Source organism: Ictidomys tridecemlineatus, chromosome 5, assembly GCF_052094955.1.
Source record: "Ictidomys tridecemlineatus isolate mIctTri1 chromosome 5, mIctTri1.hap1, whole genome shotgun sequence".
NCBI classification, from domain to species: domain Eukaryota; kingdom Metazoa; phylum Chordata; class Mammalia; order Rodentia; family Sciuridae; genus Ictidomys; species Ictidomys tridecemlineatus.
Window position 1 is genome coordinate 36,046,638 of NC_135481.1, and position 23,317 is coordinate 36,069,954.

A 23,317-nucleotide genomic window follows, 5' to 3' on the forward strand; every position below is an offset into this window, starting at 1 on the left:
TTTATGATTGCTTTTATCAACTAATCATTTTTAAGTTGCTTTCTCCAGTTCCTCAGTCTAGTATTAAATTTCATAATCACATTTTAAAGTTTCCATTCTATGGTGCTATTGAGGACAGCCCAGATTGCATACAGAACCAGTGATGGTATTGTTTAATTAATGGTCAAAAGGCTGTGTCTATAACTTTCTATTTCAGGTTGCTAAAGTCTTATTTATTTCTTTATTTATTTATTGGTTGATTGATTGGTTGGTTTTAGGTGGATACGATATCTTTATTTTATTTTTATGTGGTACTGAAGGTTGAACCCAGTGCCTCATGCATGCTAGGCGAGCACCTAGCATTGAGCCACAACCCCAGCCCAACCTATAGACTTTTTGCTCCCTTTTTTTTAAAGTTTTTTTTTTTTTATTGTTGATGGACCTTTAATTTTTGTTTACATTTGGTGCTGAGAATTGAACCTAGTACCTCACTCGAGCTAGGCAAGCGCTCTACAACCCCAGCCCAAGGCTATAGTCTTTGATGGTAGTCATCAACAGTTTTATTTTCTGCTTGCTTTGCCAAGAAAGATGAGACAATAATTAGATCTCAACTTTGATCAGCCTGATTCTCATTTTATTTTTTGAAATTGTTTTTGCAATACTGGTGATTGAAACCAGAGTATCTTTACCACTGAGTTACACCCCCGGTCCTTTTTATTTTGAGGCAGAGTCTCACTAAATTACCAAGGCTGGGCTCAAACTTGTGATCCTCCTGTCTCAATCTCCTGAGTCAATGGGATTGCAGTTGTGTATCATGGCACCCAGCTCTGGTTCTCATTTTCTTAAATTTATTTTTTAGTTGTAGTTGGCCACAATTTTATTTATGTATGTATGTATGTATGTATGTATCTATCTATCTATTTATTTATATGTGGTGCTGAGGATCGAACCAAGGGCCTCACCCGTGCTAGGCAAGTGCTCTACTGCTGAGCCACAATCCAAGCTCCTTTGGCTCTCATTTTAAATGGCACCATTTTATTCTAGTTTCTAAGAGCCAAATTACTGGAAACCACGGACATTCAGTCTGTATAAATACCTTTTAAAGGAAGGGAACAGATTTAATATCAGCAGTCAATTTTATGCTTCATGGGAAAGCACTGGAACATAAAATTTTAAAGACTACTAAAAATGCTGGTGAGAAGATGGGGACTATGGCTCAGTGGCAGAGTGCTTGCCTAGCATGTGTGAGTCGCTAGGTTCGATCCTCAGCACCACAAAAAAATAAACAAATAAAATAAAGGCATTCTGTCTATCTACAACTACAAAAAAAGTTTTTAAAAAAATGCTGGTGAGGGGCTGGGGTTGTGGCTCAGCAGTAAAGTGCTCATCTAGCACATGCGAGGCCCTGGGTTCGATCCTCAGCACCACATATAAATAAATAAAATAAAGGTATTATGTCCAACTACAACTAAAAAATTTTTAAAAATATTTTAAAAAATTATGGTGAGAGTAATTTGAATTAAAATATTATGAAAATAATTGTATCAGTTGTTCTTACAGTTGACAAAAATGGTATATATTGACAAACCCTGTGAAAAAGAATTTACTGGCTATATGAACAAGTAGTACAAAGAAATGAAAAACACCAAAAGTGAATTATGATCTATATCATAATGATAATACAACTTGAAAATAAAATGAAAAAGATGACACTTGAAAATGGCAGACTGGAGAAATCCACTATACAGAAGCTATTCTCCAAGACTGAATCAAAACTATAGTTCTGTGGCAGCAATGATGAGGTAGAAAGGTTTTGGGAAAGAAACTCAGAGCTAGCTCTTAGGTGAAACCCAGAAATATTGGTTTCTGAAATAGAGAATCAATAAAAGGAATAGAATGTAGCAGTGCCAAGCAAGTGGTGACTCACTGTGAGAGGGCAAGCTTCCCCCAACAACTGAAAGAAAGTTTCCCAGTGAGTTTAAGAAAAGCAAGCTCCACTGTCCAAAAAATTTACATTCTGAGTAGGAAAAATACTCAAATTCTGTGAAGTGAGCTGGAATAGGAAAGAGTCCTGATACTTCCCAGAAGATTTAATGAAAGTGGGAAAACAGAGCCAACTTAAGACTCTTTGGACTGTCTAAGCAGAAGATTAGAAATCCTTGCAGTTTTCTTTCTTTCTTTTTCTTTTATATTTTTAAAATTTTGTTTCTCTTATTCTTAGTTGACTTTCTTTTTTGTGTATCCAACACCCAACAGCAACTTATGCTTTTACTTTTCACTAGAGTAATGGGCACCCAAGCCATGAGTCAATCTGGATTCAGGAGTGAGACTGTAACATGGATTTAGGAAAATCTCTGGTGGTAACTGGAGTCAAAGCTAACAGTCTACAGGTCTCCACAGTGGAGAAGAGGGAAGGGCATTTTCATTTAATACTGGTGGTCTGAACTATGTGATAAGGAGCAAGGCCCCCAGGGACTAGAACTGGGTAAATCAGCATTGGGTGGAAAGCTGCTACCCAAAGGACTACACTGTATCCCCCATACTCAGAAGTGTCTGGAGAATCTGCTGACTTGACCTGGGTACTTCCCATGTACCTCCCCACAGCACTTGGAGTGAGGTTTTCTGAACAAGGGTTAAGGCATAATCCAGATTGACCTAGAGGTTCCACAGATGAGAGTGCAATCGTGGCACTTGGAGTGAGGCACAACACTTGGAGTGAGGTTTTCTGAACAAGGGTTAAGGCATAATCCAGATTGACCTAGAGGTTCCACAGATGAGAGGGCTGACCAGGATTGCACTCTCATCCCCACATACAAATATACAACCATACTAACTGTGAATTCTGCTTTGAAATAGATAAACTGCCCCAATACATGCTGGTAGGCAAGGAGTGGGTGGAGATGAGCATCCAGACTTCCCTAACAAGTTTAGCCAGTTTGGGGTCGGAACTAAGAACTAACAAACAGTAAAATAAATATGTCCCACAAATCTTCTCATGGCTAGGGGACTCCAAAATGGAATCCTAGGGAGGAAGTGTCTTCATTTTTAAAACTTCAGCAAGGAGAAAATGGAATCATTCTAGATTGTTGTATTAGCTATTTTGTGTGCAGTGTTTTATACTGTCTTTCCTCATTATTTGTTTTATCGAGATTCTAACTTTACATATTTTTCAATTAGTTGGATTTTTGCCTCTATACCTATTTTCTTCTTTCTCATCTCTTTTCCCTTCTGCTCTCTTTCATCCTTCCTTCTCTCCTCATTTTCTCTTCTGTCTTCCTTCTCTCCCTGACCCTTTCCAATACAATTCAGTACTAAGTATACTATTTTAATGTTTAACTTTTGAGCCTCATCTATATTATTTCTTACCCACTTTTCTCATTGGTTAATAGTACTGAAGAGATTATTAGTGATTTTAAAATATAGGTTGTTATATACTTTGCTATTAAGTTATAACTATATCTGGAAGTTAAACGCTCTCCTCTCAAAGCAGTACTGGTAGTTAAGCAAACTTTGAATCTTTTTTTTTTAATTAGTTGTTGGTGGATTTTTATTTATTTATTTATATGCAGTGCTGAGAATTGAACCTAGTGTCTCACCTATGAGAGGCAAGTGCTCTACCACTGGGCCATAACCCTAGCCCATAAACTTTGAATCTTGATTATGCTGATTGGATGTTTTGATATTAAGATATATCCCCAGTTTAGGATAGATTGCAAAGGGAAAAGTGCTCAATAAAATACTCTCATGTAACAGAAAAACAAGAATCCATGACAGTACAGAAATAGAATCTCGGAAAACATGAAGAAACATGCTAATAGATGCCTCCAAAAGTTTATACTCTCACAATAACTGATCTACAGGTTTTTGAAGTGGATGAAATCCCAGAAAATAATTCAAAAAGTTACCCAGGAGTAGCAGTGCACACCTGTAATCCCAGTAATTAAGGAGGCTGAGACAAAAGGATTGCAAGATTGAGGCCAGCCACAGCAACTTAGTGAGACCCTGTCTCAAAATAAAACAAAAAGGGATGCCTCAAATGTTGGTGCATCTAACTACATTCAACAACAACAACAAAACACTCCTCAACATAAAGGCTTAGGTAGACCCCAATAAAATAATACAGGTGAATTCAGTACCTCTCTCTCATTGATAGGTCATCCAGACATAAAACCATCAAAGATACTGCAGAATTAATTCAGACTATAAATCAAGTGGACTTAACAGATATTTACAAAATACTTCATCCAATGACAGCTGAATACACTTTTTTTTCAGTTGTTCATGGAACTTTATCCGAAGTAGATCATATTTGAGACCACAAAGCAAGTCTTAGCAAATACAAAGAGATGAAATAATTCCCTGCATTTTATCATATAATAATGGAGGAATTATAAATCAACAGCAAGTAAAACTACAGAAATTGTACAAACACATGCAGACTGAACAATATATTTTTGAATAATGAGTAGGTCATCATTAAAAAAAAATCAGACCTTGAATAAATAACTTAATTATGAATCTCAAGAACATATAAAAAGGAGTTGGAATTGTGGCTCAGTGGTAGAATGCTTGCCTGACACATATGAGGCACTGGGCTTGATCTTCAGCACCACATAAAAATAAATAAAGGTCCATCTACAACTAAAAATTTTTTTTAAAAAAGAAACAACAACAAACTATTTCCAAAACCAGCAGAAGGAAAGAAATACTAAAGATCAAAGCTGAAATTAACAAAACCGACTCTGAGAACAATAAAAAGGATCAAGAAAGAGATAGTTTTTTGGTTTTTCATTTTTGTTTTTTGATACTGAGTGTTGAACCCAGGACCACTTTTCCACTGAGCTACATCCTTAGTCCTATTTATTTATTTATATTGGGGATTAAACACAGGGATCCTTAACACTGAGCCACATCCCCAACCTGTTTTATATTTTATTTAGAGATAGGTCACTTAGTTGTTTGGGGCCTTGCTAAGTGCTGAGGCTGGCTTTGAAGTTGTGATCCTCCTGTTTCAGCCCCTCAAAGCCACTGGGATTATTGGCAGTGGTATATGACTTTATTTTGAGAGGGTGTCTCACCAAATTGCTGAATCTAGCCTCAAACTTAAACAGCCTCCCAAATTATTGGGATTACAAGCATTAGCCACCATGCCCACTTTTATTAGGGAATGTTTAGAAAACAAATATTCCAATAAACTGGAAAATCTAGAAAAAAAGATAGATAAATTTTAAGCCATACATGACCTACCAAAATTAAACCACGAAGGACACAGAAAAACCTAAATAGATCAATACAAGCAATGAGATTGAAGTAGTAATAAAAGGACACCCAGAAAAGAAAAGACCAGGACCAGATGGATTCACAGTTGAATTCTACCAGACCTTTAAAAAAAGCATTAATGCTGTTGGTAAAGTGGCATGTTTCTGTAACCCCAGAGACCTGAGAGGCAGAGGCAAAGGATTGCAAATTCAAGGACAGTCTCAGCAACTTAGTAATACCTATTACAAAAAAATAATAAAGGCTGGAGATGTAGCTAAGTGGTAGAGTGCTCCTGGGTTCAATTCCCAATTAAAAAATAAATAAATAAATAACCTGACAACACCACCACCACTTATGCCAATGTACCATAAATTATTTCAGGAAACAGGGAGGAACACTTCCAAATTTATTCTATGAAGTCAGTATAACCCTGATAACAAAATCAGAAAAGGACACTTTAAGGAAAGAAAACTAGAGGCTAATATCCTTGATAAATACAGATGTAAAAATGCTTAATGAGATACTAGTGGGATGAGGTTGTGACTCTGTGATAGAGTGCTTCCCTAGCATATAAGAGTCACTGGGTTTGATTCTCAGCATCACATATAAATAAAATAAAGGTCCATTGACAACTAAAAAAAATTTTTTTTAAATTTTACTAGCAAATTACCCTATTAAAAACACTGTATGACAAGGAACAATGGCACATACCTGTAATCCCAGCATCTTGGGAGGATAAAACAGGAGGATCTCAAGTTTGAGGCTAACCTCAGTAATTTAGCAAGGTCTAATTTAGACCCTGATTCAAAACAAAACAAAACAAAACAAAACAAAACAAAACAAAACAAAACATGGGCAGGTGGTGGCTGAGGATGTAGTTCAGTGGTAAAGCATTCCTGGGTTCAATCCCCAGTATAAAAAGAAGACGGTGGTACATCATGATGAATGTGGTTTTGTTCCAGGGATACAAGGATGGTTCAACATATCCAAATCAATGAATATAATATATTCTTAAATAGAATCTAGGACAAAAACCACATAATCTATCTTCTCAATAAATAAAGAAGACAACTTTGACAAAATTCAACAATAATTCATTATAAAAACTCTGAAGAAAACAGGGATAGTAGGAACTTACTTTAACATTATAAAAGCTATAGATGACAAACCCATAGCCAACATCATACTGAATTATCCCGTATGCAGATGATGACCCTATATTTAGAAGATCCTAAAATCTCCACCAGAAAACTTTGAGAGCTGATAAATTCAGCAAAGTAGCAAGATACAAATCAACATTCAAAAATCAATAGCATTTTTTTTGGCAGTACTTAGGATTGAACCCAGGAACACTCTAGTACCGAGTCACACCCCTAGCCCCAGAATTAATATCAAAAAAGAACTACAGCTGGGCATAGTAGCACACACCTATAATCCTGGCAGCTTGGGAAGTTGAGATAGGAGGATCACAAGTTCAAAGCCAGCTTCAGCAATTTAGCAAGGCACTAAGCAACTCGGTGAGAGCCTATCTTTAAATAAAATACAAAATAGAGCTGGGGATGTGGCTCAGGGTCAAATGCCCCCAAGTTCAATCCTCAGTACTCCCTCCGCCAAAAAAAAAAAAACAAAAAACAAAAAACCCAAAATGAACAAAAAGGGATAGGGAAATGATTCAGTGGTAAAGCACCCTTCTTCAATCCCTAGTACCAAAAAAAAAAAAAAAAAGTGATCTACAGCTTCAATGTAATCCCATTAAAAGATCAAAATACCAATGATATTCCTCTCAGAACTAGAATTAAAATAAAATTATACTCCATGTATATATAATGTCAAAATACACTCTACTGATTTGTATATCTTTTTTTAATATTTATTTTTTAGTTTTATATGGACACAATATCTTTTTTAATTTTATTTTATTTTTAGGTGGTGTTGAGGATTGAACCCAGCGCCCCGCGCATGCCAGGCAAGCATGCTACCGCTTGAGCCACATCCCCAGCCCCTGGCATGTATATCTAAAAGAACAAATTAAAAAAATAAAAAGAAAAGCAATCCTAAAAATTTTAATGGAAGAACCAAAGACACATAATACCTAAAGCAATTCTGAGCAAAAGAATAGAGCTGGAAGTATAGCAATATCAGCTTTAAATAATTCTCCAGAGCCAAATTAACAAAACAGTTTTGCTTTGACATAAAAATAGACACACAGCCTAATAGTACAGAATAGAATACATAAAGCAAATCTACATACATACAGTCATCTGATTCTTCACAAAGGTGCCAAAAATTTTTGTTGAAAAAGACAGCTTCTTTAACAAATGGTGTGAGGAAAACAGGACATCCATCCATATTTAAAATAGATCCTTATTTTCACCCTGCACAAAAGTCAACTCAAAATGGATCAAAGGCCTTGATATTAGACCAGGAACTATGCAACTCCTAGAAGACAATGTAGAGTCAACACTCCAAGATTCAGTTGTAGGCAATAACTTTCTCAGCAGGATTCCTATACCTCAGGAAACAAAACCAAGAACCAATAAATAAAAAGGCATCAAACTAAAAAACTTCTGCACGGCAAAAGAAACAAAAGCATTAAGAGACTACACATAGAATGGGTGAAAATTTTTGCCAGTACTCTTCCACAAAGAATTAGTAGCTAGAATATATAAAGAATTAAAAAAAAAATTACTACCAAAAAAAAAAAACCCCAAAAAACAAATAACCCATTCAATAAATGGACTAATGAACAAACACATAACACAAATGGCCAATAATTACATGAAAAAATTTTCAACATTTCTAGCCATCAGGGAAATGCAAATCAAACTACACTGAAATTTTATCTCACTCTAATTAGAATGGCAATTATCAAGAATACAAATAATAATAAATGCTGGTGAGCATGCAACAAGGGGAGAAATCGTATTTTGTTGGTGGTAGTGTAAATTGTTACAGCCACTAAGGAAATCATAAAGGTATGGAACTTCCTATCATATGATCCAATGATACCACTCAGCATAATATAGAGATATATGCATACCCATGTTTATAGCAGTGCACTTCAAAATAGTCAAGTTATGGAACTAGTTTAGGTGTCTGTCAACAGATGGGTGGCTAAAGAAAATGTAGTAGATATATATACACACTGGAGTCTGATTCAGCTATCAAAAATGAAGTTTTGTCATTTGCAGGATAATGGATGGAACTGAAGAGCATCATGTTAAGCAAAATAAGCCAGGATCAGAAAGTTAAGGATTAAATGTTTTCCCTTATATGTGGAAACTAGAAAGACTTTTTAAAAAGGAAAAGAAAAAAGGGGACAGGGAGGGATTCATGAAAATAGAAGGATAGACTAATCAGGGTAGACTAATCAGGCAGAGGGAGGGGGAAGGAGAACAGGGGAGATACTGGGGAATGAAGTTGACCAAAGTATGTTATATGCATGTACAAATATGCCACAGTGAAACCCACTATTATTATGTACCAATATAAAAATCTAGATAAATAAGGGCTGGGATGTAGCTCAGTGACAAAGTGCTTGCCTTGCATTTGTGAAGCCTTGGGTTCCATCCCCAGTTTCAAAAAGAAAAGACAAAAAAAAAAGAAAAAACAATCCCTACCAAAAAATAGAAAATAAAAAAATCTAGATAAACAAAATATAAAAATGAAATTCAGTTTTACATAGGCAAATCAATAAATGTAATTCACTGTATCAATAGAATTAAGGTCAAAAAATCACAAGTCATCTCAACTGATGCAGAGAAAGAAAGCCTTTGAAAAATTCAGCACCCATTCATGATAAAAACACTGAAGGAACTAGAGATAGAAGGAACTTACATCAACATCATAAAGGCTACAAACCCAAGACCAATATGTAATGAATGGGGGAAAACACCAATTTTTTTTAACATTTTTTTTATTTGTTGATAGATTTTTATTTTATTTATTTATATGCAGTGCTGAGAATCGAACCCAGTGCCTCGCATATGCCAGCCAAGTGCACTATTGCTGAGCCCCCAGCCCCAGTCCCGAAAACACCAATTTTTTTAAAAAATGTGGAACAAGACAAGGATGTCCACTCTCACCAATCCTATTCAATAGAGTACTAGAAATCATAGCCAGAGCAATAAGGCAAGAGAAGGAAATAAAAGGGATAAAACTAGGAAAGAAAGAAGTCAAACTATTACTGTTTGCAAATGATATGATTCTATAACAAAAAGATCCAAAAAGCTTCACAAGAATACTGCTAGAATTAACAAAAAAAAAATTCAGCACAGTAGCAAGATACAAAATTAGCATACAAAAGTCAATAGCTTTCCCATACACCAATAATGAATCTGCTGAGAAAGAAAATCAGGAAACCAATCCCATTCACGATAGCCTCAATGAAAACAAAACAAAAATAAAAACTCAGGAATAAATCTGACCAAGGAGGTGAAAGACCTCTACAATGAAAACTATATAACATTGAGAAAAAAATCAAAGAAGACACAAGATGGAAAGATCTCCCGTTCATGGATAAGTAGGATTAATATTGTTAAAACAGCCATCTTACCAAAAGCAATAAACAGATTCAATGCAATCCCCATCAAATGACATTGTTCACAGAACTAGAAAAAAAATCCTACAATTTATATGGAAGAACAAAAGCAATTCTAAGCCTAAAAAGCAATGCTCGAGGCATCACAATACCTGACTTCAAGTTACAGAGATACAGTAACAAAATCTTCATGGTACTGGCATAAAAACAGACACATAGAGCAGTGAAACAGAATAGAAGATAGAGACAACTTCACATAGATACAGTCATCTGATCCAAAACAAGTTAGATAAAAGATACCCTTTTAAATAAATAATGCTAGGAAAATTCGTTATCCATATGTAGAAGAATAAGACTAGATCCTTATCTCTCACCTTGTACAAAAGCCAACTCAAAATGGATCAAAGACCTAGGAACAGATCAGAAATTATATAACTCCTAGAAGAAAATGCAGCATAAAGGCATAGGCAATGACTTTCTCAACAGGACCCCTGAAGCTTGGAAAATAATACCTAGAATTAATAAATTGAATGGTATCAAACTTAAAAACTTCTACACAACAAAGGAAACAAGAATGTGAAGAAACAATCTACACAATGGGAGGAAAATCTTTGTTAGCTACTCTTCTGACAAAAGATTAATATCTAAATTTTTTTTAAAAAAACGGAAAAAATTATCACCAAAACCCCAAATAACCTAATTAATGTATGGGCAATTCAACTAAATATAACTTCTCAAAAGAACACAAATGGCCCACAAATATATGAAAAATTCAACATCTTTAGCAATTAGGGGAAATGCAAATCAAAACTACACTGAGATTTCATCTTACTCCATCTAGAATGACAGTCATCAAGAATACAAATAATAATAAATAATGAAGAGAGTGTGAGGAAGAAAAAGAACACTATAATGTTAAAGGGACTGTAAATTAAAACAGTCACTACCAAAATCAGTACAGAGGTTCTTCAAAAGACTAGCAATGGAAACACCATATGACCCAGTTACACCACTTCTTGGTATTTATCTTCCAGCATACGATAGTGATACATGCATACCCAGTTTATAACAGCACAATCCCCAATAGCCAAACTAGGGAACCAGCCTAAGTATCCATCAATTAATGAATGGATAAAGAAAATGTAGACCTTTATTCACCCATAAAGATGAATGAAATTATGTCATTTGTAGCAAAATGTATAGAACTAGAGAATATTATGTTAAACGAAATAAACCAAACTCAGGCAAGAATCATATATTTTATCTCATATGTGGAAGCTACAGAGGAAGAAAAAGTGGATATAGTGGCTCACGCCTATAATCCCAGCTGCTTGGGAGACTGAGGCAGGAGAATCATGAGTTCAAAGCCAGGGTCAACAACAGCAAGGTGCTAAACCACTCAGTGAGACCCTGTCTCCCAACAAAATGCAAAACAGGGCTGGGGATGTGGCTAAGTGGTTGAGTGTCCCCGAGTTCAATCCCCAGTACTAAAAAAAAAAAAGAATGAAAGAAAAAGAAAAACAAGGTGGAGAGGCAGGTGGTCTCATAAAAATAGAAGAGAGACTAGTAGTGTAGAGGAAAGGGATAGGAGAAGGAGGAAGAGAAGGAAAGGGAATCACTGGGAAATTATAATGGCCAAATTACATTGTTACATCATGTGTATTATGAATATTTAACAACAAATCCCACTGTTATGTATAATTATAGTGCACCAATAAAAATATAAAATGCAAAATAAGAAAATTAAATAAGTTAGTTAAAAATTCATTGAAGGCATGTGGGGAAAAAACAAGATAAAAAATCCCATTTGAAAACAATGAAGAAAAAAACAATAATTATACATTATTGAACTTGGAAGATCAGATATTTATTCAGAGAAAACTATACAACACAGTGAGCCAAATGACGTATGAATAAAGAGTCTAAAATGCAAAGAACAAAGATACTAAATAGTACTTAGGTTATAGTAAACACATTTAATGAATAGAAAACAGATTTAATTAGATACAAATTAAGTTTTCTGAAAACTAGTTTTAGAACTTAATAAATCAGATCAGGGTTAGAGCTCTAGTAGAGCACTTGCCTAGCATATAGGAGACTCTGGATGCTAGTTCCAAAAAAGAAAAAGGGAAAAACAACAAAAATAAATAAACTGAAAGTGAATTTTTTTTTAAGAAAATAGAAAAAAATAGCTTTCTTAAACTTTAAGGTAAGTTTAAATCAGTATAAAACAATAGTTTTCAAAACCATATGCTGAAGATAGCCGAGCACACTGGCCCATGCCTGTAATTTCAATGGCTAGGAAGCTGAGGTAGGAGGATCACAAGTTGAAAGTTAGCCTTAGCAACTTAGTGAGGCCGCAAGCAACTTAACAAGATCCTGTCTCAAAATTTAAAGAATAAATAAATAACAGGCTGGTGATGTGGCCCAGTGGTTGAATGCCCCTGGGTTCAATCCCTGATACAAAAGCAAAAACAAAAAACCCATATGCTCAGGCTGGGGATGTGGCTCAAGCGGTAGCACACTCTCCTGGCATGCGCAGGGTGTTGGGTTCAATCCTCAGCACCACATAAAAATAAAATAAAGATGTTGTGTCCACCGAAAACTAAAAAATAAATATTAAAAAAAATTCTCTCTCTCTCTCTTAAAAAAAAAACAACCCATATGCTGAAGATAAAAACAAGAATCATCAAAAGTGTACATTCTGGAGATAAGTTAAAATCTTAAAGTAAAATGTTTAATTTAATTTTTATAAAATAAAACAGAAGTAATATCCCCCAAAGGGAAAATAACAAATTAATATGAATCCTGAAATAAAACAGTATTAGTAGAGAAAGTTAATTTAGATCATTATGAATTCCAAGCAAGTCAAATAATCAATTAGAAAAAAGCCATTAAAAAGAATTTATAGGATATTTGTGCCTATAAAAAAATACTATTGGAAGAATCCAGAAAGATGTTTTTTCTTTTATATTTTTTTCTTTTTATTCTTTTATAATTTTTAATACCTTTATTTTATTTATTTTTATTCTTATGTGGTGCCTCACACATGTAGGCAAGTGCTCTGCCACTGAGCTACAACTGTAGCCCAAGAGTGACATGTCTAACTATCAACAGATATAAAGCTTTTGCATCAATATATAAGATAGATATACAAAAATCAGTCCAATTCTTGTGTGCTAACAATGTATAATATAAAAAGAAATTATGAAAACAATTTGATTTATAATAACAACAAAAATGAAAATGGGATTTGAGGTTGTGGTAACTGAGTGCTTTCCTGGTATGTGTGAAACCCTGGATTCGATCCTCAAAACTACACATAGATAGATAAATAAATAAAAATAAAAGTCCATCAATAACTAAAAAATTATACATTCAAAAAAATAATAAAAAGTTTAGGAATAAATTTAATCAAGACAGTCCAAGAATTGTACTCTGAAAACTATAAAATATTGCTGAAAGAAATTAAAGATAAACTAGCTAGGTGTGATGGTGCACACCTTTACTCCCAGAAACTAGGGAGTCTGAGGCAGGAAGATCACAAATTTGAGGCCAGCTTCAGCAACTTAGCAAGAAAGCCTGTCTCAAAATAAAAACCAAAAAAGGATAGATTCCACTGTATCCCCTCAAAAGAAACAAACCTGAAAAAAATCCTACCATATACAAAAACTAATTTAAAATCGATCAAAGATTAACTATAAAGAGCTAAATCTCTAAAATTCTTAGAAGAAAACAAATTGGGGGGGGAACCTTCATGACAGTATTTTGGCAGAAGACTCTTAGATATGATATCCCCAACCATGAATAACAAAAGAAGAAATAGATTAATTAAATGAGACTTCATTCAAAATTAAAAACTTTTGTGCACTGAAGATACTATCAAGAAAGTGAAATGACAACTCACAAAATGGACAAATATGTCTGTGAACAATGTATGTAATGAAGGTGTAGTATCCAAGGTATATAAAGAATTCTTACAGCTCAACAATAAAGACAAACAATCCAATTTTATTTTATTTTATTTTATTGGTACCAGGGATTGATACCAAGTGTGGATAACCACTGAGCCACATTCCTAGCCCCCCCCCCTTTTTTTTTCTTGAGACAGGGCATCATTAGGTTGCTTACAACCTTGCTAAATTGCTGAAGCTGGCTTAAAACCTGTGATCCTTCTGCCTCACCCTCCTGAGCCACTGGCATTACAGGCGTATGCCACAATGTCCAGCTAAACAATCCAATTTTTAAAGAGGGCAAATGACAACAGACATTTCTCTAAAACAAATGGCCAAGAAGTCCCCGAAAAGTTATTCAACATCAGGACTGGAGTTGTGGCTCAGTGGTAAAGTGCTTGCCTAGGACATATGAGGCAATGGGTTCGATTCTCAGCACCACATAAAAATAAATAAAGGTATTGTGTCCATCTACAGCTAAAAAAAATATATTAAAAAAAAAGATATTCAACATCATTAGTCATTATGGCTATGTAAATCAAAACCACAATTAGCTCACCTAAGTTGCTCTAGGCCCTGGGTTCAGTCCCCAGCACCCCCCCCCCAAAAAAAAAACAACCCAAAAACAAAATGAGTTACCATTTCACATCCACTAGGATGGCAACAGAAAGAAAGACAGGAAAACAGGAGTGAGGAGAGATGAAGGGAAAGAGGGAAAGAAAATATTAAGTGTTGGAGAGGATGTGGAGAAACTATAATTCTTGTATATTGCTGATGGGAATGTAAAATTGTACAGCTATTGTAGAAAATAATTTGGCAATTCCTCAAAAAGCTAAACTTAGAATTACCATATGACTCAGCAATTCTACATCTAGGTACAAACCCCAAAGCATTAAAAACAGGTGTCAATAAAAACTTGTATGGGTATCTCCCTAGTAGTGCTATTCTTTTTTAACTGAAGGCTTTTCTTTTATTACATCTAAAAGCTCTTGATAAAGAGGTAACATTCAATAGATAAACGATTTTTTTTAAGTTGTAGATGGACACCATTCCTCTATTTTTTTATTTATTTTTATGGTGCTAAGGATGAAACCCAGTGCTCTACTGCTGAGTCACAACCCCAGCCCCAGGTAAACAAGGTTTCTTTCAATGCATGGAATAAATATTTTCACTTGGTACTTTTAAACAAATGGACATTGGTCTAATATACATCTTTAAAATCCATTTTACTGCTTTGGCATGCAGTATGGAAATTCTAAAAGAGAAAGTTTTAAAACAATGAATAACAGATTTAAGTTCATGGAATTTGTGGTAACTTTTATATCTGTTTATATACATTTTCCCCTTTGTTAATTAAAAATAGCAACACACTCTGGGAACTCCAGCTAGTCTCCCCCCTCTTTCTGAAATCCAAGCTTTGTGTTTAATTAAAAAACAGAATTCAACATGTACTGATAAAAAGAAATTCTTACTAAAATAAATACAAACACGCTTTAAAAGTCCTGAAGATCCTGAAAGTTTTATGTACTTGAAATTCTTTTTGGAAACAATGCTATTTCCACATTTATTAATTTATAACTGGGATATATTTTCAATTTCACACATTTGTTTCAAAGGAAAATCTTCTGAAAGAAAACACAACTTTCAGAAGTATAAGTGAATCTTTCTTAAGTCAGTAATGATACAGAATTGTGACAATCAATGTCATTCTATTATTATTTAAATCAATAATAGAAAACATTTAAGACTCAAAACAATCAACCAAGTGTGACATGATTAAGTATCAGTTTTTTTAAAAAAGACATATGTCCAACAAAACAAATGGTAATTAAAAGCCACTTCAGCACTGCCAAACACTGTTTTCTGTGTATCAGGTCTCTTACATGTGCACACACATACAGCACTGCACAGAAGCAAAGATATATGTACACCATCATGAAAGTGCTACTCTTTTTTTTCTTTAATATTTATTATTTCTTTTTTTTTAAAGTTTTCGGCAGACACAACATCTTTGTTTGTATGTGGTGCTGAGGATCGAACCCGGGCCGCACGCATGCCAGGCGAGCGCGCTACCGCTTGAGCCACATCCCCAGCCCCAGAAAGTGCTACTCTTAATAGCAGGAAAGTAGAAACAATCCAAATGTCCATCAACAGATTAATGGATAAGCAAAATGTACACATACAATGGAATATTATCCAATCATAAAAAAAGGAATAAAGCACTGTCACATGCCAAACAACCATGGCTGCAACTTGAAGACATTATGCTAAGTAAAAGAATCCAGACACTAAAGGCCACCTATTTTATGATTTCTATAAATAACAATCCACAATACATGAATCCATAGAGACAGAAAGCAGATTAATAGCTGCCAGGGACTGTGGGCATGAGAGACCAGGGAATGACTATTTAATAGGTATGGGTTTTCTTTTGGGGTGATAAAAATGTTTTGGAACTAGAGAGTGATGATGATGATTGTACAACACTGTGAATGCATCACATGCCACTGAAATGTATACTTTAGTAAATTTTTTAAAAAATATTTTTTAGCTTTAGGTGGACACAATATCTTTATTTTATTTTTATGTGGTGCTGAGGATTGAACCCAGTGCCTCATGCATGCCAGGAAAGCACACTACTACTTGAGCCATATCCCCAGCCCTACTTTAGTAAATTTTATTACCACAACAAAAATTATTTTTAATTAAAAATAAAACACTTGCCAGGAGTGACAATACACAACTGTAATCCTAGCTGTTGGGGTGTCTGAAGCAAGAGGGGGATCAAAATTTCAAGGACAGTATGTACAGTGGGGTATAACTGTCTCAAAAAGGCTGGGGATATAGCCAAGTGTAGAACATTTACCTAGCTTCCATCCCCAATACAAGGAGTGGGGGAACCTTTTACATGTAAAGCATAAAAATAAGTCTCATGTCAGGAAAGTTGCAAAGAAGAAAAATGTTATTAAAGCAATATATAAGAATTAGTATTCTGGGCTGGTGTTGTGGCTCAGTTTTAGAGCACTTGCCTAGCAGTGTGAGGCACTGGGTTCGATCCTCAGCACCACATAAAAGAAATAAAATAAATAAAGGTATTGTGTCCATCCACAACTAAAAATATGTATATTTTTTAAATTAGTGTCTTAATTATTTAAAAATATTTTATATAAATATTCAGGACTAATCTACAAAGTTCTCAGGCTAAGTGGTCAAATCTGATATACACATTATATACCAGGAAATAATCCCAAGAAAACTCCTCACATAAAAATACAAGCCAACTAGGGCTATAGCACATGTGAGGTCCAGCAAACCCCAGCAACAGAAACAAAGCAAAACAAAAACATGCCAGCTAGGCCTGAAGACATACATCTATAACCCTAGCTACTATTCAGGAGGCTGAGGTGGAAGAATCACTTAAATCCAAGAGTTCAAAGCCAGTCTGGGCAAAAAAGCATGACACTATCTCAAAACAAACAGAAAAGACAAACAAAAATACCCCTCCCAAAATAAAATAAAAATGAAATAATCAAAAAAGCAGGCTACACCAGAAAGGATATGCCTACTAAAATATCATTAAGAAAATCATGGGGCCAGAGCTGTAGCTCAGTGATAGAGTGCTTGCCTAGCATGTATGAGGCACTGGGTTTGATCCTCAATACCACATAAAAACAATTAAATAAAATAAAGGTATTGTGTCTGTGTACAACTAAAAGAAAATATATATATACTTAAAAAAAAGAAAATCATTATATTCTATTTTTTTCCCAACAATGTCTCACCATGTTGCCCAGGTTTTCCTTGAGCTACTAGGCTCTAGAGAGCCACTGTCAGCCTCACAGGTACCTAGGATCATAGATGTATGCCACTATACCAGGCTTCATTAAATTCTAAATAACTTATAAAAGAGATTAAAAATATCAATGTGGTCAAGCCAGGCCACAGGAAAACAGATAAGTATCTCCAGTGACACTATAAAATGTTCTAAAAAAATAATCTGACAGAGGCTGGTGTTGTGACTCATTTGCCTAGCATGCGTGAGGCACTGGGTTCAATTCTCAGCACTGCATATAAATAAATAAAAAATATATATTAAAAAAAATAACAATCTGCAATATATAACAGGAACTCAGAAGCTAATTAAATGCTTTGATCCAGTAAGTTCATTCTTAGTACTATACTTTTAAAGGTATACTCAAAATAGGTGAAACAGGAAATAATTAAAAGAAAAAAAGATAGTCACTATCAACTAAAATGAGAAAATACAAAGAAATCTAAATAATCAGTAAGAAAGTAAAGTAGAGCCTACTGCACATTTGTAACTCCAGCTACTTAGAAGGCTGAGGCAGAAGGATTACAAGTTGAAGACCCTGTCTCAAAACTAAAAAACAAAAAGGGCTGGGGATTTAGCTCAGTGGTAGAATGCCCCTGGGTTTAATCCCCAGTATTACAAAAAGAGAGAATCAGAGTAGAACTAAATTAACTATTCTTATTGCTTAAGTGCAACTAAATAAATGTAAATGTATTTGTGTATATGTGTGTGTGTGTGTGTTGCATGCCTGTGATCACATCTACTAGGCTGAGGCAAGAGGAACACAAGTTAAGGCCAGACTCTCAAAGTTAAAAGGGCCGGAATGTAGTTCTGTAGTACAGCACTTGCCTAGCATGCTGGAGGCCCTGAGTTCAATCCCCAGTGTACACACAATGACAAGTATATAATTATTTGATAAAAGACATTCAAGAAATAATTTCATTTTTAATTTTTTTTTAGTTGTTGATGAGCCTTTAATTAATCAGTTAATTTTTTATTTATATACATGCTGAGAATTGAACCCAGTGCCTCATGAATGCTAGGCAGGGACTTTACCACTGAGCCACAACTCCAGCCCACAAGAAATAATTTTAATTAAAGTAATTAGAAAATAGTATGTATTTGTGGCTCGGTGGTAGAGCAACTGCCTTGCATGTGTGAGGCACTGGGATTCTCAGCACCATATATAAATAAATGAATAAAATAAAGGTTCCTCAACAACTAAAAAATAAATTTTAAAAAATAGTATATGCATTGATTTATGCTTCATGGAAAATAATTTGTAGTTAAGAGTTTAAAAGTCAATAGGCTTTGCCAGGTATGGTGATACATACCTGCAATCCCAGCAATTTGGAAGGTTGAGGCAGGAGAATCACAAGCTGGAGGATCAGCATGGGCAACTTAGTGAGACCCTCTCTCAAAATACAAAAATAATAAATAGGCTGGGGAATATGGCTCAGTGGTGGAGTGCCTCTGAGTTCAATCCCCGGTATTAAAAAAAAAAAAAAAACAAGGAAGTCAATGTATGCAAACTATATATTTATATATGTGTAAAAACATGAATACTTGTTAAAAGACCAACAAATAAATTTTGAATAAATTTAAAAATAGTAACACTCTCCAGTTTTCAACCTATAAGCAACCTATATACAAATAACTGACTACATACTACTCTGAAAAGTTATCATAGAAACCATCAAAAAGACAAACTAGAGCTTTTAGATATTCTGACTATTCAGAATTGAAGGTAGAAAGAAGACAGGAAAAGTAAGAATGAAAAGCACAGGTTAAGGGAGCTGACCTAAAGCTATACCTTCTAGCTCCAAATTTACTCAGCTAACAGAGGTTTTTCTTATATTTCCTGAGAACCCACCAACCAGAGAGTTATACAGATTAACAGAAATTGTCGATTTATCAAAATTAATATCTCTGAAATAATTAAGCAGCCATAGTTCACTACAAGAGTGCTAGGAATTTGTTCAATCTGTTTCATGTCTCTCCTAACACCTAAATGAAGCAAACTGTAATTGAAAGGAGAGGAAGAAGTAGTATTGACTACCCACTATGACAATTCTCTCCAAAGTGTATGTTTCCCCAAGAATCCTCCATTTCTCAAAATTATTTTACTTTCCTTCCCTCTTAAAGTTTCCATTCATTAACCTAACAAAGTATATCTTTTCTCATTTCTCTAAATAAGCTTAAATTCTTAAGAATAGTATTTTAAAAAAATAACTCACCTGAAATTTATAATTTAACAGTAAATAATATGATCAGCTTTTAAATATTTCTTTGTTTCTACCCATTTAAAACCTGCTTTTCAACAAATAAAAAACAAAAAATATCCTGCTTTTCTTTTAAATTTTAACACTATTATACTTTATATACATATAACGTCTCTACACAATCATTAAAGAATGTAATAATGAAGACCTTGATTCAGTCCTATAAACATTATATTCAAAGAAATCTTTTTAACATAGTATTCATCAATTGATTCTTACTTTGCTTCAATTTGTGGAAATCACTGACTCTATCCTTAGTGGCCTGCTTTAATATATCTGTTTGAATTCTGTGTTCACTCTCCAAATTTGAGCCTGGAATTAAACGCTGAAGAGGGTTGGAGGGGTTCTGTTTTGAAGTGCCAGGATATCCATTGTGGTTTACATATGAACCTATGGTATAAAAACATCAAATTAAAAGAACGTCAATTCTTGTACAGAAGAATTTCATGAGACCCCTCTTTTAGAAAAGTTAAGAAACATTACTATCTGACATTGGATAGTCATTTAGACTTTTTATTGTTGTTGTTGTTGTTTGTTTTTTAAGCTTTACTTTAATTACCAGTGTGGTTTCAGCTATGCAAAGTTTGCCAATCATTCACAAATGAGTATGTCCATTACCAATTATAAACCTATTCACCAAAGAGATATATACACAGTAAAAATCCAGACATTAATATAGCAATGATATCCATTTCTTTTCCTCTCTCCAAACTCCATATTGCTGACAAAATTCTCTAAAATCCAATAAGGCTTTTGAAATTTCTAGTTTCCTCATTGCCTTCATCTACACAATGACTCACAATTAACTCTAGATTCTTTCTTAGCAGTATCTTCTTTTTTTAAAAAAAAGCCCATATGTTATGCTGTTTAAATAAAACTCAAATGTTTTATTTATTTATTTGTTTATTTTTAGAATTTTTTTTTTAATATTTATTTTCCAGTTCTCGGCGGACATAACATCTTTGTTTGTATGTGGTGCTGAGGATCGAACCCGGGCCGCACGCATGCCAGGTGAGCGCGCTACCGCTTGAGCCACATCCCTAGCCCAGCAGTATCTTCTTGATATAACCTCTCTTTCTCCCACCTCTCATTTTTCCCCTCATCAAAATCTTGATTAGATCCTTATTACTATTAATTTTGGAATCATAAACCTCTTGTGCCACTGATTTCTATATCTTTCCTTTCCATGATCTTCCCCAAAGCACCTCCTTTCAATAATTCTCATTTTAGAACCCTCTATAAAATCAAATAGGTATTCAATAGAAAACAAACATGGGATGGGGATATAGCTCAGTTGGTAGAGTGCTTGCCTCACATGCACAAGGCCCTGTTTTTTTCAATCCTCAGCACCACAAAACACACACACACACATATTCATAAGCAACAAGTAAGGTCTTCTACACAGTAATAATTTGTAGAAGGCCTCAATAAGATAACTATGAATACAGTTTTTACCACAGAGCAACACCACCAGTTCTATGAACACATTCTGAAGGAAGGTTAATTTATATAGCTTGACGGTCAGGCATGGTGACACATGCCTGTAAGTCCCAACTATTCAGGAGGCTGAGGAAAAGGAATTGAGAGTTTAAGGCCAGTCTGAGCAACATAGACAACACAGCAAGACCCTGTCTTCGAATGCTACTTCACTATACTTCTAAATGACATGTTATTTATTCACTATATAACAATACATGACCAATAAGATGGTTTTTAAATGAAATGCCAAAAGAATAAGACTTCATACCTGGAGCCACATTTGGGGAAAGAGGTTGTCCAGTTGGAATATGGGAGATTGCTTGATGACTTTCATGCTGAGAAACCAAAACAGGGGGCTTTTTTAAAACTGAAAAAAAAAAAAAAACAACATATTATTCCCAATTGACATGTTTTCTAAAAACCCAACTACTATAACTGAGCATGGTAGTATATCCCTGTCATCCCAGTGACTCAGGAGACTGAGGCAGGAGGATCACAAGTTTGAGGCCAACCTCAATAATTTAAGAGGTCACTCAACAACCCAGCCAGATCCTGTATCAAAATAAAAAATTAAAAAGGCTGGGGAGGGGGCTGGGATTGTGGCTCGGTGGTACAGCACTTGCCTAGGATGTGCAAGGCCCTGAGTTCAATCCTCAGCACCACATAAAAATAAATAAATGAAGATATTGTGTCCAACTACAACTAAGAAATAAAAAATAAATAAATAAAAGGGCTGGGGAGCCTATAATCCCAGTGACTCAGAGAGACCCTATCTCAAAACCAAAAATAAAAAAGGGCTGGGAATATAGCTCAGAAGTAGAGCACCCCCAGGGTTCAATACCCAGTACCAAAAAAGAAAACAAAAACAAACAAAAAACCCACCATGAATCTATTCTACACTAATCTTATGATGCTTATTCTAATTTTTTAATCCTGAGAGCTGGTAAACTAAATCATTTATGGTTACTAAATGATACATTATACCACCCATTATAGAATTTTCATGATTAATAATCTGATCAGAAAATAAGCTTCATAACAGTATGAACTGTCTTCTTGATTACTATATCCCAACTATTTACAATAATAGAAACTCCATGAAGATTTCAATGAATAGATATATAAATCTCTTCAGATATAATTTCAGCAGTGAGACCTTTTAATATAGGTGGTACAAATAAAATTTAGCATTTACAGATTAGACAAAACATTAACAATATGCTATCCTTACTTAACAGTGGTCCCTTCACCTTCTGAATATAGGCCTTATTGCTGTAAGGCTTATTTTTTTTTTAGAAAAATTTTTTTCTCTCTTCTCCTCCTCCCCTTCCCCACTCCCTCCCGCTTCCTAACAAGATTAGGGAGACAGTGTTATGTTTTCTTCACCTAGTTAATTGACTTTGAACATACCCACTGAAGGAAGGAGATGCCTGCAGGGGATTTGGGAAATGAATATCTCCCAAATTAACAAGTGAATCCCAAAACACCATCAGGGCATCCAGGGACCTGCTACCAGAGCACACCTGGAATGTAACCCTTGAAGAGTTCCTTTAACACCACCCCCGTGCCCCTCCTGATCCGGTGAGTCACAGCTTTGGGGACAGGAGTCCACTATGTTTCTCCTTTGCTAGCAAAGCAATAAACTTTCTTCTTCCCTTTTCTCAAAACTGTGTCCTTATTATTGGCATTGTTTGGCATTGGGGGCAGGGATTGAGCTTTCAGTTATACTTAGTTGCTCAGATTTTAAATCAAACTTGCCAGCTATGGTAGTACAGACATCCCAGCTACTTAGAAGGCTGACACAGGAGGATCACAAAGCCAGCCTCAGAAACTTTGGGAAGTCCTGTCTCAAAATGATTTGAGTTTGTAAATGTTCCTACAGAAAATTTAGAAATGAAGAAAAGCACAAATAATATTTTTTGGCGTTGCTGAGAATTTAACCAAGGATCTTGAACATGCTGGGCAAGTGCTCCACTACAGAGACATATCCCTAGCTTTACAAAGAAATTTAAAT

General features: G+C 34.8%; 1 protein-coding gene and 1 long non-coding RNA gene across 10 annotated transcripts in view; one reads left to right on the forward strand and one right to left on the reverse strand.

Annotated features, from left to right (window-relative positions):
• LOC120886327 (uncharacterized) overlaps positions 1 to 23,317 on the forward strand; it is a 199,945-nt gene that overhangs the window by 123,826 nt on the left and 52,802 nt on the right. For 6 of the 7 annotated variants that reach the window (XR_013438810.1, XR_013438811.1, XR_013438809.1 and 3 more), the window contains one exon: positions 20,766 to 20,835. The exons of the other annotated variant lie outside the window; for it this stretch is intronic. This is a non-coding gene — a long non-coding RNA (uncharacterized LOC120886327). The remainder of the gene's footprint in view (positions 1 to 20,765; positions 20,836 to 23,317) is intronic. 7 annotated transcript variants of the gene reach the window in all.
• Positions 1 to 23,317, reverse strand: part of Golm2 (golgi membrane protein 2) — a 100,106-nt gene that overhangs the window by 19,000 nt on the left and 57,789 nt on the right. For all 3 annotated transcript variants that reach the window (XM_005316504.5, XM_005316502.5, XM_040274928.2), the window contains 2 exons: positions 21,572 to 21,670; positions 20,044 to 20,214 (listed from right to left, as the gene is read on the reverse strand). In XM_005316504.5, the coding sequence (XP_005316561.1) occupies positions 20,044 to 20,214; positions 21,572 to 21,670 (270 nt within the window). The remainder of the gene's footprint in view (positions 1 to 20,043; positions 20,215 to 21,571; positions 21,671 to 23,317) is intronic.